At 49.6% G+C, this 15,599-nt stretch overlaps 9 protein-coding genes across 9 annotated transcripts; 5 read left to right on the top strand and 4 right to left on the bottom strand.

Annotated features, from left to right (window-relative positions):
- Positions 1-228: 228 nt before the first annotated feature.
- BJX68DRAFT_259623 (PINIT domain-containing protein) lies at positions 229-3,452 on the top strand (the record flags this gene model as incomplete). Its single annotated transcript, XM_071043733.1, has 11 exons — positions 229-373; positions 442-651; positions 705-776; positions 836-1,152; positions 1,206-1,311; positions 1,361-1,586; positions 1,639-2,037; positions 2,652-2,858; positions 2,988-3,105; positions 3,179-3,268; positions 3,324-3,452. The coding sequence occupies 11 exons, from the start codon at positions 229-231 to the stop codon at positions 3,450-3,452; spliced, it is 2,019 nt and encodes a 672-aa protein (XP_070892486.1).
- A 464-nt stretch (positions 3,453-3,916) lies between these two features.
- Positions 3,917-5,315, bottom strand: BJX68DRAFT_259622 (malate dehydrogenase; the record flags this gene model as incomplete). The annotated part of the gene is made up of 8 exons (XM_071043732.1): positions 3,917-4,057; positions 4,118-4,262; positions 4,317-4,401; positions 4,450-4,827; positions 4,895-4,982; positions 5,040-5,150; positions 5,212-5,243; positions 5,303-5,315. 8 exons carry the CDS (start codon positions 5,313-5,315, stop codon positions 3,917-3,919), a joined length of 993 nt encoding a protein of 330 aa, XP_070892485.1.
- Positions 5,316-6,169: 854 nt separating this feature from the next.
- BJX68DRAFT_249781 (60S ribosomal protein L28) lies at positions 6,170-7,442 on the bottom strand. Its single transcript, XM_071042172.1, has 5 exons — positions 7,285-7,442; positions 7,084-7,178; positions 6,982-7,005; positions 6,796-6,920; positions 6,170-6,717 (listed from the first exon to the last, which is right to left on the bottom strand). The coding sequence occupies exons 1-5, from the start codon at positions 7,334-7,336 to the stop codon at positions 6,540-6,542; spliced, it is 474 nt and encodes a 157-aa protein (XP_070892484.1). The 5' UTR covers positions 7,337-7,442; the 3' UTR covers positions 6,170-6,539.
- Positions 7,443-7,607: 165 nt separating this feature from the next.
- BJX68DRAFT_249779 (DUF2015 domain-containing protein) lies at positions 7,608-8,591 on the top strand. The gene is made up of 2 exons (XM_071042171.1): positions 7,608-7,903; positions 7,976-8,591. The coding sequence occupies exons 1-2, from the start codon at positions 7,852-7,854 to the stop codon at positions 8,293-8,295; spliced, it is 372 nt and encodes a 123-aa protein (XP_070892483.1). The 5' UTR covers positions 7,608-7,851; the 3' UTR covers positions 8,296-8,591.
- On the bottom strand, positions 8,571-10,274 carry BJX68DRAFT_221236 (U2 snRNP complex subunit HSH49). Its single transcript, XM_071037922.1, has 3 exons — positions 10,013-10,274; positions 9,584-9,959; positions 8,571-9,526 (listed from the first exon to the last, which is right to left on the bottom strand). Exons 1-3 carry the CDS (start codon positions 10,030-10,032, stop codon positions 8,846-8,848), a joined length of 1,077 nt encoding a protein of 358 aa, XP_070892482.1. The 5' UTR covers positions 10,033-10,274; the 3' UTR covers positions 8,571-8,845.
- A 53-nt stretch (positions 10,275-10,327) lies between these two features.
- Positions 10,328-11,140, top strand: BJX68DRAFT_249773 (mitochondrial import receptor subunit TOM7). Its single transcript, XM_071042170.1, has 5 exons — positions 10,328-10,443; positions 10,508-10,554; positions 10,620-10,648; positions 10,713-10,749; positions 10,804-11,140. The coding sequence occupies exons 1-5, from the start codon at positions 10,417-10,419 to the stop codon at positions 10,823-10,825; spliced, it is 162 nt and encodes a 53-aa protein (XP_070892481.1). The 5' UTR covers positions 10,328-10,416; the 3' UTR covers positions 10,826-11,140.
- Positions 11,141-11,251: 111 nt separating this feature from the next.
- Positions 11,252-12,658, top strand: BJX68DRAFT_221176 (putative mitochondrial folate carrier protein Flx1). Its single transcript, XM_071037919.1, has 3 exons — positions 11,252-11,563; positions 11,632-11,895; positions 11,981-12,658. Exons 1-3 carry the CDS (start codon positions 11,446-11,448, stop codon positions 12,565-12,567), a joined length of 969 nt encoding a protein of 322 aa, XP_070892480.1. The 5' UTR covers positions 11,252-11,445; the 3' UTR covers positions 12,568-12,658.
- A 368-nt stretch (positions 12,659-13,026) lies between these two features.
- Positions 13,027-14,838, bottom strand: BJX68DRAFT_221195 (C2H2-type zinc finger protein). The gene is made up of 4 exons (XM_071037920.1): positions 13,864-14,838; positions 13,750-13,803; positions 13,490-13,663; positions 13,027-13,404 (listed from the first exon to the last, which is right to left on the bottom strand). Exons 1-4 carry the CDS (start codon positions 14,707-14,709, stop codon positions 13,069-13,071), a joined length of 1,410 nt encoding a protein of 469 aa, XP_070892479.1. The 5' UTR covers positions 14,710-14,838; the 3' UTR covers positions 13,027-13,068.
- A 1-nt stretch (position 14,839) lies between these two features.
- Positions 14,840-15,339, top strand: BJX68DRAFT_221201 (uncharacterized protein). The gene is made up of 2 exons (XM_071037921.1): positions 14,840-15,145; positions 15,224-15,339. Exons 1-2 carry the CDS (start codon positions 14,969-14,971, stop codon positions 15,278-15,280), a joined length of 234 nt encoding a protein of 77 aa, XP_070892478.1. The 5' UTR covers positions 14,840-14,968; the 3' UTR covers positions 15,281-15,339.
- The last annotated feature ends 260 nt before the right edge of the window (positions 15,340-15,599 follow it).

The following is a 15,599-nucleotide window of genomic DNA, read 5'->3' as shown; positions in this document are numbered from 1 at the left end:
TGTTGAGTCTAGCCATGAAATCGATTGCTAGAGAGTCAAAGTGATATTGCCGCCGCACTTTCATTCTTGATTTCCCTTTCTTTCTATTCCAAAACTCAAACTTTGAGATGTCTGTTAATGGATTCAATTCGTCGAAACCTCGCTTGTTGAGCTGCACTCTTCGAGATTCTCCGCGCTCCCATATATCGAGCTATTAACACATACTTTGGAGGAACCTCAGTCTTCACAATGGCCTCCGGCCAGGCACAAGAGCTACAGAGCGTGATCGCTTTGATCAAGACGCTAACTAATGCGCAGCTCAAGGAAATTTTGAGGGTTGAGAGGTTACCAGTTTCCGGAGTAAAAGCTGCGCTTCAAATGCGAATCATTGAGTGTTCGTCTATCTTTGCTGACAACCTGTCTTCCTCTAAACACAAGCATGCTAAATTCACCTCACTTTAGATATGGAGAGAATCTTTCAGTCGGGTCAACTTGAGCGTTACGATAGTCTCCGAAAGCTTGTGTATGGAACCGCGCAGCGTTCATTGCCTCCATCTCTATCGGTACCGCCAGCTTCACACTACCCACAAACTTCAGCAAATCAATCACTGCAACCACAACAAAGGCCATCACCCGTAGGGATGTCGGTACCTTTACGGGGATCGGGACCTGGTATGCTCCCCTCTGATATAGGTCATGCTACAAGATTCTCATATTTCTTCCAGGTCTGCTTAGCTTCAAGGAAAGTCCATTTTACAAGATCTTGGCCCAACTCACCCCTACTACAGAATGCAAGGGTGAGTGGCATTCGTCCCTTTCAGGTCGGCTTTGAGCACCGTCTAATCGTTCAAAGCAGCACGCGAACACACCAGAGATAGTGTAGAACTCAAAGTTCTCCTCAGTGCGGAGATAGCGTCTAGACTGCAGTCTGATCCAAAGCTACGCGTCATGGTTTTCTGCGCGGCGGATACTGGCCTTAACCAGTTCACCAAGTCCGACATCGCTTTCCCCCATCAAGTTGAGCTCAAAGCCAACCTTGATGAGGTCAAGGCTAACCTTAGAGGTCTCAAGAACAAGCCTGGCACAACACGACCGGCTGATATAACTAACTTTATTCGGAAGAGAGCGGGATATACAAATCACGTTGTGATGACCTATGCTTTGACTCAGAAGGTAAGAATAAAATACTGTTTCATTGAGTGGATTTCATTGCTAATCAATATTAGAGGTTCTTCGTTCTTGCTAATCTGGTTGAATGTACCCCAATTGAAGAGCTTGTAAACAAGCTAAAGCAAAGAAAGACAATCACGAAAGAGCAAGTGCTCCAAGAAAGTAAGTATCTCGCAAACCTGAAATATATATTCTTCTAAACAAATATTAGTGAAAAGCAAAGCGGAGGATGCCGACATCGTCGCCACTTCGACCGTTATGTCGCTAAAGTGTCCTCTGTCCACGCGACGCATAGAAGTGCCATGTCGCTCAGTAATATGTACGCATAACCAGTGCTTCGATGCGTCCTCGTTCTTGCAGTTGCAAGAGCAGGCACCCACATGGACCTGCCCTGTTTGCGCCAAAGCAACCAGCTACGAATCTCTAAATGTTGACCAGTAAGCCTACACTCAAACCTGCCCTCGCGCCCTTTATTGACAACAAAGCTAGGTACGTGGACGACATACTTCGCTCCACACCGTCAGATGTCGAGCAAGTGATTATAGAACCCGATGGAACATGGTCAAATCCCAAGGACGAAGTAGCGGCAGGGCCTCGAAGCATCACTCCCGCGACCGACGACGATGATTTGATTGAGATCAAGGAACCCGGGGTAACTCCTGTAAAACAAGAACCTCTTTCTCTTTCCATTCTAGACTCCTTACAACAAAGCCAACAAACGCCAGCTAGGTCGCGTGAACAGTCATCTACATGGTCTACAGCCACTAATAAGCGCCCGGCTCCAGTGATTGACCTCACTGGAAGCGACGATGAAGACGATGATTCTCCAGTACGACCGCCAAAAAGACCGGCTATCAATGTGCCACCCCGACAGGATTCTCGGAACGCGTACGCCAGCCCTTACATTGAACAAGGCTCTCTTCCCACGTTCTGACGACGGCTTATCGTGACTTTCCTCAAGACAAATGGTGGCTGTATGCGATTTATCTAGCGAGGCATGATTACGGGTGTTATGGCGTGATTGGGTTCTGCTTTTTGGGGTGTATTTGCATTGAGAGAGCGAAAGCCCTTGGGGAACTGGAGGTGGTTCAGGTTCAGCGGCAATTGCCACAGTTGAGGGGCATAAATCATCTTACCTTGTATAATCCCAATTGCTTCAAGTATTCAAAAACATATAATTTAAATTCAACCCGTGAGTGACCACATGGTATAATCCATATATTTGAATCGATAGATCCACATATCATGATTCCTTTAGGCTGTGCCTGGGTTCTGTGGCGGGCCGAGCGGCCCCAGCAAGTGTTTATCATGATGCAGCCGCTCCGCAATTCTCCATAACCACAACAATTCAATTTCCACGCAAGATAATATTATCTAAACTACAGATCCAGCGGGACATGATTTCATTAAATTAGTCGTCACAGCTCTTGAATATATCGCTCTATCATCACCCACTCCAGACAGTCAACAGACCTCGCATTCCCAATAATGTCGTTCGACAGCTCCAGCTCACACCTCAATGCCTCCGATCCCCTCCTCAGCGCCTCTTGTCTAGATTTCCTCCTCATTGAGTTGGTACCGATGGCTGAGCGGCTAGCGAAAGAACTCGCAGCGGATGATAGAGTCCTTGATGATGAGGAGGTGAAGGAAACGGCCTTTTTTCGGCTAGAAACACTGGGTTACAGGGTTGGACAGGGACTCGCAGAGAGGTAAGTCATATGCCTACTCTGGACTGTGTCCACTAGGATCTCGTTGAGCTTGGTGCTTTCTGGGAGGACGACGGTGTTGGGGGGTCGGGGGTAAACAGCCACGTTCTAATAGCCATCTGTCCCTTGCAGGTTTTCTCGAGACAGGCCGCGGTTCACAGATAACCTAGACGTCATCAAATTTCTTTGCAAAGATCTATGGCAAATATTGTTTAAGAAGCAAGTCGACAACTTGAAAACGAATCATCGCGTGCGTGCCTGCTTGATCGCGGCGGATCGCTGCCCTCAGAATGAGATCACAACTAATGGTACCTGGTAAATAGGGTGTCTATGTCTTGACGGACAGCTCTTTTAGACCATTTGCGAGAATGAGTATGGCAGTAAGAAGCGAAGCTGTCGCTATGGCTCAAGCTGTAAGTCGGACCTGCTCGCCTCTACATCCCATTCCTGAATCTAACCAAGGCTCAGTATCTTTGGTTTCCTTGTGGTGTTATTCGTGGTGCGCTGTCAAATTTAGGTATCAACACGACTGTCCAGGCTGAAACAACGGAATTGGCTGGAGCGACATTCCAGATCAAGACGATAAACAAGACCTAAGAGGCCCCCGCATGCACACGCTAGTCGTCAGAACGCACCCACTAACTATCTACACCGTCTACGCCAAAACCTCACAGCAGGGCAACCTGTGAGGTTTGCATCGGTAAAAACACCCGGAGTTTTACTCTACGATTTCCTCCCAAGTCCGATCTCGTTCTATGGCATGGATGCAGGTGGAAAGAAGGACATGGGTCATATTTGTTCTGTCTGCATTGCGTCTTGATCCCCTCAGCAGCAAATCTAATCGAAGCGCTTCATTGCCGCCCCCACCCGCAACCAGTATTTTCTTTTCAAACAGTTCAGAGCCTATCTTCCCGTGATATCATTGATTAGCGGAGCTCTTTCCATGGCGATGGGCTTTGTACCGCAGACAATATGTCTTTGGTGGGAGCAGGAGTTGCGGCATGTGACAATGATCGATCAATGCATGAAGTCCTGGGGTTGATGGACGGGGTTGGGCGCGTTTACTTTGCTTCGGTGCCCTTGACAAACTCGACGCCCTTTTCGATGTTGCCCTTGAGACCCTTGACGGCAGCCTCAAGGAGCGTCTTCTCATCCTGGGAGACACCATCCAGAATGTTGATGGCCTTTTGCACACCATTGGGCTATTTCTAGAATTAGCGCTGCGGTTCAAAATCATAGACTTTTTCATGGGTTATACTCACTCCGAGCTCGACAGGTGTTGAGAAAAAGTCGACACCAGTAGCCTTGGAGATTTCCTCACCACCGGGAACACCGGGCAGGTAAACATAGGTGGGCTCGACGATTCCAGTCTCGCCCTTGGCGGCTTTGATAACCTTTTCGGCGAACCTAGAGTTAAGTTAGTTCTAGATACCGCTTTTCCATGCTAATTGAGGGTCAGACCTGAAGCCAGCGAAAGCCATGGACAGGGTAGCGGAGCCAGCGCCATCCTTGGCTTTCACGACCTCGTCACCGCCGAATTGGACGCCTTAAAAACATCAGTGATAATACTTTTCGATGTTCCAGGATTACCCACGGTTAACAAGAGCGGCGTATTTGTCCCCAGGGACCTGGAACGCGGGAGAAGCTTTGCTGAAGAGAGGGACAATGGTCTCGCCAGAGTGTCCTCCAACAACAGGGATTGTCACTGTCGAGGGGTCCTTCTGTCCAGAGAACTCCTGGGTAAAAGTCTCTGCGCGAACAACGTCCAACGTAGTAACACCGAACAGACGCTGGGGATCGAAGACTCCAGCGGCTTTGAGGACCTCGGCGGCAATGGGGACGGTGGAGTTAACGGGGTTGGAGATGATGAGGATGAAAGCTTTGGGGCTGAATTCGGCAATACCCTTGACCAGATCACGGACAATGCCAGCATTGATCTTGAAAAGGTCATCACGGGTCATGCCAGGCTTGCCTATAAACAAGACGAACATGTTAACAGATACCAGTATATGGTTTCTCAATCGGCCGGGATGACTAACGGGGGATTCCGGCAGGGATCACGACAATATCGGTACCGGTCAGGGCGTTCTTCAAACCATCGTCCTTGGGAAGGTATCCGGAGATTTTCTGGGGTCCGTGTCAGTTAACCGGGCCTAATGTAGTTCTCATACTAGAACCACTCACAGCAACGGAGGAGATGTGAGACAGGTCGGCAGCCACGCCGGGTGTGTTGACAACATCGTAGAGGGCGAGCTCATCAACGAGAGGAGATGTCTTGAGTAGAAGGGAGAGGGGCTATTCGTTGGTTAGAGGCGCGATTGAAGCTTTTAGAGCGGCGGGGTGTAGCTATGCAGACCTGTCCAATGCCACCAGAGGCTCCGAGAACAGCTAAAGGTGGTTTATTAGAGGCGGAGGATTGCGCGAGAAGAGGGTTCGGCTTGTCTTACCGGCCTTGACCATGATGTAAGATCGGTTATTCGACTTGGCTGGATGCCGAAGAAATCAGTATGGTGAGATTCTGAGAAGAAGGTGTATCTGGATTCTGGAAGCAGAGTGCTTTTCAGTCGAAGGGGGGAATGGGGATGAGGGGAGGTGGAGGAAAGGTTGGAAAGATCAGATCGGAGCTAGGGGTGGAGGGGTAAATTGAGGGGTAAATTTGAGTGGGACAAGCAAGGAGACAAAGTCCAGACTATTCCTGCTACTTACGTCGGTGAGTGTTTGGACTAATGACAGACAGGGTTCGGAGATTCTGGGACGTAACAGAAAGGACTCGGAAGACGAAGAGCACAAGCAAAGACACTTTGCTGATGGCTGCTCTCTATTTATATCGATAACCAGCAGCGACGAGGGACTGGAGAATCACATGTGGGGGGGTTCCTTCTCCGTCCGTCTCTCCGGCTGCAAAAGGAGCTCTTGAATCAATAATGAATGGATCCTCAATTCGACGACATCAATATGCTGCCACTAGCAGTAGTGTCTATATATACTGTATACTACTATCATGTAGCTCTTGGCCAATTGTATCTTCACCGACATGATAGTTCAAAGAAAGCCGGTATACGCAGAGCAGCAATAATTGTACTACTAGTTGACTTCTTATGCCGACATCCGCCAGAGAGAATCGCTGCGAGTTGAATCCGCGATGACAAGACCAGACGGTTCCTCCCCAGATTCCGGCGGTTTTCGTCAATTTCTGGATAACCGCCGACAGTGAAGCTGCCGGATTCACCCATCGACCATGGCAAAATCGGGAAAAGGCGGGTATCGAAATCCCTCTACGGCAAATGGATGGCGGCATCGCGCTTGTGGTCCCAGTCCTGTCAATCAATTCGGCCCGACGACCGGCTGTGAAAGCATCTAATCACCCAGGGCCATGTGTTTCTAGATGATGAATATCCATCAAAAGTGACTACATCTACGCCCAGGGAGGCTGATTATTTTCCCGACCACCCGAGGCACTGGAGTTTTTCGTGTTTTATGTTTCGAGAAGCAATTTCCTTGATTTTTTTTGTCTCTCGTTTCGTCCCCGATCCCAACTACGGGACGACCAATTGTCGCGGAGTGAATCGATAGCAAATATATTTTGCTAAGTACATGGACGTCACTTCCCGCTGGGCGGCGCTGAGCCACTGTATCGAATGTACGGTATCATATCTCTAGTCCCTCGCTCCCATACGCAACCTTTTAAGCAGACTCCTGCTCAGCGGCCTTCCTGGCCTGAGCACCGCGAGGCTTGCGGGCAGGGGTATCCTTCTTGGGCTTCTGGGCGCGGCGGAGAGCGCTGACACGGGCGACAGCCTCCTCACGGAGATCAGCACGGTAGTTGTTCTTAGCGGTGCGGTCGGCAACACCCTTGTAGACCCTAATAGGGAGAGACCACCCAGTCAGCAAATCCACTCCCTCCGATGCATTCTGTCAAAGCCAGCTGGTGTCTGCTTACTTGCGGTTGGAGGCGTTAGGGCCGTAGGTAACGGTGGCCAGGCTCTGAGCGGGCTTCTGGGCAGTACCGGGCTTCTTGGTGATGACGACAATGCCACCGTTCTCAGTGGCCTGCACACCGACGGCCTATTGCTGTCTGTCAACGATCTATTCACGTAGGCATCGAAAGGCGGCTGGCAAATTTTACCTTGGTGTTGGAGTAACCGGCGTACTAGAAAAAAAAAATATAGATTAACAATTGCTCCTGCCAGGCGCTCCGTTTGATTCTCCCCGGATGTCAAATTCATACCTTGAAGGAGTGCTTGTTCAGCACGTTGAGAGGATCCCGCGAGAACTGGACACCACCGCCGCTGTTGCGCTTGACCAGATAAGCATTCTGGTTGCCTGTAGAGAGTCCATCGAATTAGCTGCCATGATCAATCCCGGATTCGTTAGAGCAATATTTGGTGTCGTCGGTACTGCCATTGCGTGGGAAATCATCTTCACATACGGGTGAGCTGCCAGATGAGGTCGCTGGAAACGTTTGATCTTTCGGCGGCCATTGTGATGTCTGTCTCGAATTGAGAGATATGAAAGCAGAGGTCGAATTCGTCGCAAGTCCGGTTTCCTCGCTTGGGGCCACTGAATTCCGTGGATAATTGTGTGCGCCAATGCCAAGAGTGACCATGCCGCCAGTCTCGCTAAACGGGCTGTTTTAGGAATAGTGCCTTATGCCTGATACTGCAGCCTGAATGTACAGGCAGCAAACAGGTACGCACGATCCACCTGCCTCTTCCGCGGCTTTCCCGTAGTACTACGTAGTGGCTTACTGCTTGAGGGTCATCGTTCTCGACAGGTCAGCTTCCATCTCTTCTCCAACTAGATGTGCTAGGAATCGCTCGTTGTGGCAGAATTCTGCCTGAACAGTCTCACTTACTCTATAAGCAGCCACTGATCGTCCTTTTATCATAAGAGGCGGCAGCCTGTCTTTCTCTCCTGCTTCTTTGCGATTATCTCATTCTTTACCCGACATCACGACCATCAGTTAATCAGACAAACGTCATCTCAAAGAAGCGAAATGGCCTATTTTCTCTACTTCCTGGCGCTATTTGTCGGCGTCTGCGGAACCGGTATGCTTCCTGGGCCCATCGTTTTGCTACTAAACTTTGGGACAATCATGGTTCTGATAAATTCAATGACAGCGCTGTACCTCACTCGGACCCGATGGCTGCCGCTACTCCCTGTCCCTGATCATATATACCAGCGCCTTCCATCCAGCTTCACTGGGGATCTAGACGCTGGCTTAACATCGTCCGCGTTCGATCTTAACGCTAATATCGAGAGCGGTGATCAGAGGGCGGGACTGGATGCTCGGGGAAAACGCGAGGTCTTGAATATCATGAGACGCCAAAAGGTCGACTTTGATGAAGCACGTCGGATCTACACTGAGCAGCGATTCGCCAAAAACAACATCGGTCCTGATGGCCGGCCCAGGGACCCGAAATTCGTGTCGTTTTCGTGATGTTGTGCTTGTGCACCTGAATTCTCTCTCTCCTTATTCAGTACTCTGGTTATCCTCTTTCCTTAATCCTGAAGCAAGCCAGTATCCAAGACTTTTGACGTTCACTCTAATTAGCCTTTATGTAGGGGTTGAGAAATGCATCGTAGCTGAAGGTTGTTTATGTACTCTAGCATATGATGGCCACAGCCCCCCAGAAAGCCGCATTTGATTTCGATCTGGTGCTAACTTGATTGAATGTATATTGCTATACTTGGCGTACTAAGTGCTCCGGAAATGGCCATTTTGTTACTCTCGGTGCATTAGGATATAGGTTGCGTGTAATAGGTTATAACTTATAATACAAGTTTCCTTGCTCTGGTAGAACGAGGGATGCATATCGCGGTATGTCAGTGATGAGCCCTTCGAGCCTGTGCATTTCGCATCTTGGCTTAATACAGACGCTTTGTTTCGCGAATAAACGGCAGGCAGGCCTCGTATTGGGATGCATTCCCCCATAGGCGTCGTTCTCTCCTGATACACAAGCTAGCCAAGTACGCTTTAGACCCTAAAATCAGCGCCCCCGGCCATACCCTAGCTGTTGGAATCCAGGCGGCAATGGAGGCGGAGGACCCGCATTACCAGACGGCGGCCCGAAACCCGGAGGTGCAAAACCTGGTGGAGGTGCAGTCTGAGCAGGGAAATGTGGTCCTTGGCCAGGGTTGCTGAAACCGGGAGGGAGGAAAGTTTGCGGGCCTCCGTACCCAGCCTGCGAAGGAGGGGGTCGCGCTGGGAGACCTGGGGGAGGAGTCGCTAGTGAAGCTGGAGGAGGTACTGGCCGACTCTGTGGCTGTGATGGGGGTGCCATATTCGGTGGGAAACCAACATTTGGCGGTGGAGGGATTGGGCCCCTTCCCATACCCTGATCTGGTGGTCCTGCGCTCATTGGTCTTGAAGCATCGCCGTTGGGCATTGCGCCGGGTACGATAGGTGTGGCGGGGGCTGCGTATGGCGGTGGGATACTTTGCGTCGGCGGTCGTACGTTGTGTTTACGAGCTTGTGCGGCCAACATTCGCTCTGCCTGGTCTCCGTGTCGCTCGCCCTTTCCATCCTTCTTGTATGCGTATTGCACAGAGACCTGTTTGTTCATGAGATATTGGCCATTCATGTTGGCAATGGCAGCATCCGAGGACTCAAAGTCGGCGAATGACACAAATCCATAGCCTTTGGATAGATTACTGTCATCTCTTGCGATCTGCGAGGCGTATTAGCTTCCTGACAGAGGTTGCAAGATCGAGAGGAAGGTATGTACCTTTGGTAAATTGACCAGGTTGCCGAAGCGGCTAAATGTGTCATACAGTACTTGCTCTGTGACCATGGGGTCGAGGTTCCCGACAAAAAGTTCTGCGCCAATCTCAACCGACTTTTGCTTATCGGCGGAGGCTTTGTTGACGCGAATGGGTTTCCCATATAGACGGATACCATTCATTATCCGAGACGCATATTCGGCATCCTCCTCGCTGTTGAACTCGACGAATCCATATCCTTGATGTGACTGTGTGACCCGATCTTTCGGCAGGTGAACGTTAACGATGCGCCCTGCCTGTAGCATGAGCTCCCATACCAGGCTATCGGTGACCCGCTCATCAAGGTTGCCAATATAGACGGTGGCCTCTTTGTCCTGCTCCCTGTTGACAGTCAGCGGCGGATATTACAGGGGCACGGAGTGGTAAGCACGCACCAATGCCTTGCGCCTGACATTGCGTGGAATTTGTGGAGAATTCGACTGACTTGGGTCGTCCGTGAATCTCAAGGGTTGCGATAGAGCCCGTATAAGAGAATGATCTGGCTTGGGAAGTGAGAAAGCGCAAGGACCTTTATTACAACTTAGCACTAAAGTAAGCCTTGAGAAGTAAAAGAAGTGTAGAAACAGCAATAAATGAAGTACTGCTGATCATGCGAAGTCTTGATGTGCTCTATCGGCCACCGCGGCTTTCGGTAGCTCCGGAAAACTTTTGAGATTCAGACCTCGTCTCCGCCTTTAGTTCTTGCAACCACCGCCTCCTTCAACTCCAGCATTCGACATCTTCGCATTTCAGACCTTTATTTTCTGTTCATTACGTACGTTTCAACTTAATCGCCAAAATGGTTCAGTTTTCCGAAGAAACCAAGGTACAATCTTCTCGAGTACTTTGTCGTTGCTCAAGTTGCTAACCACTTTCGTTTTCTTGATCAGGAGCGCATCTCCAAGGTCATCGATGTTTCCAGAGTCGCTGTTCACTAGTGAGCCAGCCTTGATGCTTGATAACGAATCATTCCTATAGCTCACATGTTTCTCCTCACTTTAGCGGATATCTGCCTTTGATCCTCTACCTTGGTATGGGATTCCCATCTCCCGGCCCCGAATTTCTTAGATGCGTTATGCTAATCAACCTGGACAGGCTACACCTACAGCGAGCCCAGACCGTCTCTGTTCAAGTACTTATTCTGATCCGTCGTGCACATTCTGCCCCCTACTGACCCAACGAACAGGCTGTTTTCCCCGCTGGCATAAACGAGTCGATAAGGTCTACGGCAAACCTATAACGAACACGACCTTTTCCCGTCCGAGAACCTACCTCGCCCTTGAATCTTAATTTCCAGATAGCACCGATACCGAATCGACTAGGTGTATAAGCATTTTCATGTTCGGTGGACGTCGCAGCGTGAAAGTCTGCGACTCGGCATCCATTCACGTGTATTTCTAGATATTGGTCTCTTTTATTTTAGTACTGGTTAATCAAAGTATTCATTTCAGTTTGCTGTCTCAGGAAATATGTCTCGACAATTCTAGTGAGTTCTAACTCGCCATTTGTACATTGATGATGGAGCTACACTTCGTCTGTTTCGCCTCATTTATCCATGTGCCGCGTTGTAAAGCAATGAAGAACATCCTCCCAGCGCCTATTATCCCAATCTACCTCTAATTAAATCTTTTTGGTAACAACATCAACTCTATGGCAGTGCCGGTCAATTCGCCCTGGCTCTCGTCATCCGTATATAAGCGTTCGGAACGCCAAGGGAAATCGTTCGGACCGAAGATCAAAAGGCGACATTTCTGCCCATCTTCCCAACTCGTCGTACCCCCCTCTCTCTCTCCTAGTGAGCCACACTACTCCGGCACTTCAAAGGTTCATGACTGGCAAGGATGGCTGGTCGTCATCCGTGGTGGAGACCATAGCAGGATTCACGGCAGGAATAGCTACGACGCTCTGCCTGCATCCGCTGGATTTGATCAAGACTCGACTCCAGGGTACGTGTACCCCAATCTGCAATCGGTTTCAAAGGTTGTACAAACAACTAACATTGAATTTGATCTAGTTGACCGGACTTATTCCTCTCGAGTCGGTGGTTCCCTTCGAATTATACGTCAAATCTTCCATGATGAAGGCGGGTTAGCCGCGTTCTACCGAGGTCTGACACCCAACATCATCGGTAATTCGACAAGCTGGGCACTTTACTTCCTGCTATATGGAGATATTAAGGATGCGATTAGCAATTGGCGCTTGCGCCACTCCCCGAAAGGTGGATCGCAGCCGCAACAGCTCACATCATCCGACTACTTTATTGCATCCGGAACCGCAGGTTCGTTCTTCTGTCTATTGGGAACAGCCTTCTCCAAAATTCGGAGATTGCAAAACGAACGTCAACAGAGTCTGACTTTTTGTAGGAGCCCTAACCTCCGTCCTGACTAACCCAATCTGGGTAATAAAGACCCGTATGCTAGCCACGGGCTCCAAATCACCTGGTGCATATACTTCCTTCATCACCGGCGCAGTGCAGATCCTCCGCTCGGAGGGTCTCCCGGGCTTCTATCGTGGACTAGTACCGTCATTGTTCGGGGTCAGTCACGGTGCTCTGCAATTCATGGCATATGAGAAGCTGAAGCTGTATCGGACTCGCGTGTCTTTACTAGACACTGAAGAATCCGCTTCCTCTCGAGCTACCGCGGCGGAGAGAAAGCGCGAGCTGAATAATCTAGACTTCTTTGTCACGTCCAGCATCTCAAAGATTTTTGCGGGCTCCATCACATATCCGTACCAGGTCCTTCGGTCGCGGCTGCAGACGTATGATGCGCACATTGCGTATCGAGGTCTTCAGGATGCGATTGCGCAGATTTGGGTCACGGAGGGACTGGGTGGATTTTACAAGGGCCTTGGACCGAACTTGTTCCGCGTGCTGCCCAGTACTTGGGTTACCTTTTTGGTGTATGAAAATACTAGATCGTATCTACCAAGGAGACTGTTAGGCAGTTGAGGACATGCGTTGAACTTGTCCTTGAAAACAAAATTGATTCTAGACGCTTGGGGAAACATTGAGTTCAATTTTTCTGATAAGCATTAATTATAGATTAGTTATTCAGAGCCGTCTAGATCTTTGAGACTCCCCACTAGCCTCCCCACATATACAAACTAACCATAGACTCCGCACATCTTCAACGTTCTTTCATATAAAAGCACCGATCATGACGCGTTATCCAAACCCAGCATGAGATTAAGAGATACGCCCTTTTCCATGCAACCCTTCTGCGCAGCCATGATATCCGTAATCGCTGCAGAGCTAGATATGATAGAGGAAACAAAAAAAAAAGACAAAAAGAAAACCGCAACAAATAAGACTTCGCACCTTGAACATACCTGGTATCGTCGCAGCATGAAGCACAAAATGAAATAGCAAGAACAATCCAACAACCAAACTGAATTACATAAAGAGAGAAAGAACATTCAGAAGGAGAGATGGCGCGGAGAAGAAATACCATCATTGCCCCTGTCTCTCGATATAGTAGGGCTCTGTATCTTCTTCGTCACTACTTGACGCCCCGGTATAAACGGAGTCCTCATAACTCCCACGCCGCGCCTTGTCGTCAACGCCGGACCGTCGCCGGCCATCGGCAGTGTGTTCGGATTTGGAAGACGGGGAGATTCGGCGGTCTTTGCCGCGTCCCTTGATCCCCTTGTTACTGTTTTTATACAGCTTGGCGAAGTATTCCCAGAGTTCCCGGTCATGAGGATTCATGTGCTCGCCGTCGATCACTTGCGAGAATTTTAAGGTTAAGTTTCGGAGCGTGGTTGCGTGGAACTTATTTTGGTGGGACTGGAAGTTTAAATTCCGCTCCGTTAGCCCCATCTGTTACCCCAGCTGAACAGGGACCTCTCTTGGGTTGACCGTTTGAGCTTACCTTGAGATTTCCTAGCTGCGTAAATTGCTTTCCGCACTGGTCCAGGAGACATTCGAATGGTTTTTTGTGCTCGTGTGTTATCTTGTGGGCGCGCACGTTTCCTCGCTGGGCGAAGCGTTTTTGGCAGATCTCGCAAGAAAAGGGCTTTTCTCCAGTATGGCGTCGTTGGTGAGTCTGTTTGAAATCGAGATTAGGCCGTGATGTTTTCCTTGGGGGGTTATATTGCTGCTCTCTTTGGTGCCAGGTAATCTATGACTTACCTTGAGGTTTCCCAGCTGCGAGAATCGCTGCCCGCATGAAGGTTCTTTGCAGACCTACAAGGACGTCTGTTGTTAGCCACCTTTGCCCAAGGAAAAAAAATGGGATGGGCTTACAAATGGTTTGTCACCAGTGTGGGCTCTCATGTGGATGTCGAGATGAGTCTTTTGAGCGAAACTCTTCCCACACTGTGGCTCCGTACACGCGTACTTGCGCTTCTTCCCTGATCGAGACTGGGGCTCCTCGATAATAACAGGAGCAGCGCGGGGATTCGCCACCGGGGGAACATACGACTGGGCATACCCATTGCTCCCTCCATGTGTCAACTGCTGCAGCGGCGGTAGCGACTGCAAGTTCGGTTGTTGCTGCTGCTGCTGCTGCTGGGAGACTCCCTTGGCTTGAATGGCCTTCATGAGGATATCAACCTCGGTCGAGAATTCAATATCACCAGGACTAGGGTTCTTTGTCTGAACTGCCGTATTGTTGGTGGATGCCGGGTTTGCCAGACCCGGTTGCGGACCAGCGTTGTGCTCCGCCTTCATCACAGGTTCTCTGGCCACCCTGTTTACGGCATTTTTGGCAGGTCGGATGTCTGGGACCTGCTGTATAGATGGCGGCTCTGATGCGAGCCGCATGGGCTGCGTGTTCAGCTGCTGGTTTGGGACGAAGAAGTGTTGGTAGCCCGGGTGGTGGTGGTGGTGGTGATGGTGGTGGTGCTGCTGTTGTTGTTGTTGCTGCTGCTGCTGCTGCTGCTGGGCATGGTGATGATGGTTGCCGAGTGGATGGCCAAATCCGTACGTCGCAGAAGAGGGCGGCTGATGAAATGGCAATGGGAACGAGGCTGTTGGATTGCCATAGAAGGAAAAGTTATGACCGAGGCCGGAGCCCATCATCCGGCGAGACGCAACGGCACCAACAGGGTGGCCGGGAAACTCGTATGATACCGGCTCTGCGGTCTCCATTGGGGCAGGTCAATACGAAGTTTACTGCTGCGATGGCTATATCTCGATTGTTGTTTCGCTGGTGATGTGGCATGCGACTTCAAGGAGAGCAGAGGGAAGAAGTCGATCTGGCACTTGGTATCAGCAATGAGACTCCCACCATGAAGGAGATGCTGAAGATGAATGATCGTCTTCCAGCCGAGATGTTCTTCAGCCTGCTTTGCTTTTTCGGGCCCGGGGCCGTGGCTTTCGACAATACTTTGCACAAAGGCGTATCTTGATGCTGAAGAAAAGAAGCAAAGGGAACGGGAACAAGCAAATAAGATATAGGGTATCGAGTCAATATCACGATCAGGATCCAGCACGATCAGTATCTTCAAAAACAAACATGAACTTCGTCGCGAGGAAACAAAGAGTGATCCAAGGTCTCCACTACCTGGCGGAAGTCGACCCGAGTATATAAAGCTGTCAAACCGGAGCCACAACAACGCACCGCAAGAACCCGAAGCAGAATAAGAAGAGGAAGAATGCTCACAGGCAGTCCGGAGTAAATCAAAAGAGGAGAATTGCAAGGCCGATCTTACAAAGTTGACAGGCAGTGACAACAACGAGGGACTGTAAGTAGTGTGAACGGACAAGTTCAGACTGATCTCAAGATGATCCCGACAATGGGGATCGCTAATAAGCAAATACGATCCGCTGAGTTTGTTTTATTTTATTATTTTCTCATGGTAAGAAAAGCGAATGAAATTAATCCGGATTAAAAAAAGAACATTGTTTACTTTTTTGTTGGTTCCTTGCACCCTGACGCCTCTTTGGTAATGGCGATCTCGAACGAGATATAGTACGATGTACACTTTTTTTTTCTTTTTCATTTTTTTTTTTTTTTTTTTTTTTTTTTTTTTTTTTTT

The sequence above is a fragment of the Aspergillus pseudodeflectus genome, assembly GCF_044049435.1.
Source record: "Aspergillus pseudodeflectus strain CBS 756.74 chromosome Unknown BJX68scaffold_99, whole genome shotgun sequence".
Classification (NCBI taxonomy): Eukaryota; Fungi; Ascomycota; class Eurotiomycetes; order Eurotiales; family Aspergillaceae; genus Aspergillus; species Aspergillus pseudodeflectus.
This window is presented reverse-complemented; position numbering and strand designations above follow the sequence as displayed.

What these genes read in the sequence shown, in the direction of transcription:
- BJX68DRAFT_249781 (XM_071042172.1), bottom strand. Translation starts at nt 7,336, where the DNA reads ATGGCCGCCGAAAGATCAAACGTTTCCAGCGACCTCATCTGGCAGCTC. An exon ending in CCTCATCTGGCAGCTCACCC is followed by an intron (nt 7,179 to 7,284) that starts GTATGTGAAGAT and finishes GACTCTCTACAG; the next exon opens with GCAACCAGAATGCTTATCTG. An exon ending in TGAACAAGCACTCCTTCAAG is followed by an intron (nt 7,006 to 7,083) that starts GTATGAATTTGA and finishes TTTTTTTTCTAG; the next exon opens with TACGCCGGTTACTCCAACAC.
- BJX68DRAFT_249779 (XM_071042171.1), top strand. Translation starts at nt 7,852, where the DNA reads ATGGCCTATTTTCTCTACTTCCTGGCGCTATTTGTCGGCGTCTGCGGA. An exon ending in TGTCGGCGTCTGCGGAACCG is followed by an intron (nt 7,904 to 7,975) that starts GTATGCTTCCTG and finishes ATTCAATGACAG; the next exon opens with CGCTGTACCTCACTCGGACC.
- BJX68DRAFT_221236 (XM_071037922.1), bottom strand. Translation starts at nt 10,032, where the DNA reads ATGTCAGGCGCAAGGCATTG. An exon ending in ATGTCAGGCGCAAGGCATTG is followed by an intron (nt 9,960 to 10,012) that starts GTGCGTGCTTAC and finishes GACTGTCAACAG; the next exon opens with GGAGCAGGACAAAGAGGCCA. An exon ending in ACCTGGTCAATTTACCAAAG is followed by an intron (nt 9,527 to 9,583) that starts GTACATACCTTC and finishes TACGCCTCGCAG; the next exon opens with ATCGCAAGAGATGACAGTAA.
- BJX68DRAFT_249773 (XM_071042170.1), top strand. Translation starts at nt 10,417, where the DNA reads ATGGTTCAGTTTTCCGAAGAAACCAAG. An exon ending in GCCTTTGATCCTCTACCTTG is followed by an intron (nt 10,649 to 10,712) that starts GTATGGGATTCC and finishes CAACCTGGACAG; the next exon opens with GCTACACCTACAGCGAGCCC. An exon ending in CCCAGACCGTCTCTGTTCAA is followed by an intron (nt 10,750 to 10,803) that starts GTACTTATTCTG and finishes CCCAACGAACAG; the next exon opens with GCTGTTTTCCCCGCTGGCAT.
- BJX68DRAFT_221176 (XM_071037919.1), top strand. Translation starts at nt 11,446, where the DNA reads ATGACTGGCAAGGATGGCTGGTCGTCATCCGTGGTGGAGACCATAGCA. An exon ending in GATCAAGACTCGACTCCAGG is followed by an intron (nt 11,564 to 11,631) that starts GTACGTGTACCC and finishes AATTTGATCTAG; the next exon opens with TTGACCGGACTTATTCCTCT. An exon ending in TATTGCATCCGGAACCGCAG is followed by an intron (nt 11,896 to 11,980) that starts GTTCGTTCTTCT and finishes GACTTTTTGTAG; the next exon opens with GAGCCCTAACCTCCGTCCTG.
- BJX68DRAFT_221195 (XM_071037920.1), bottom strand. Translation starts at nt 14,709, where the DNA reads ATGGAGACCGCAGAGCCGGTATCATACGAGTTTCCCGGCCACCCTGTT. An exon ending in ACACTGGTGACAAACCATTT is followed by an intron (nt 13,804 to 13,863) that starts GTAAGCCCATCC and finishes ACGTCCTTGTAG; the next exon opens with GTCTGCAAAGAACCTTCATG. An exon ending in CGCAGCTGGGAAACCTCAAG is followed by an intron (nt 13,664 to 13,749) that starts GTAAGTCATAGA and finishes GATTTCAAACAG; the next exon opens with ACTCACCAACGACGCCATAC.
- BJX68DRAFT_221201 (XM_071037921.1), top strand. Translation starts at nt 14,969, where the DNA reads ATGCTGAAGAAAAGAAGCAAAGGGAACGGGAACAAGCAAATAAGATAT. An exon ending in TGGCGGAAGTCGACCCGAGT is followed by an intron (nt 15,146 to 15,223) that starts ATATAAAGCTGT and finishes AAGAATGCTCAC; the next exon opens with AGGCAGTCCGGAGTAAATCA.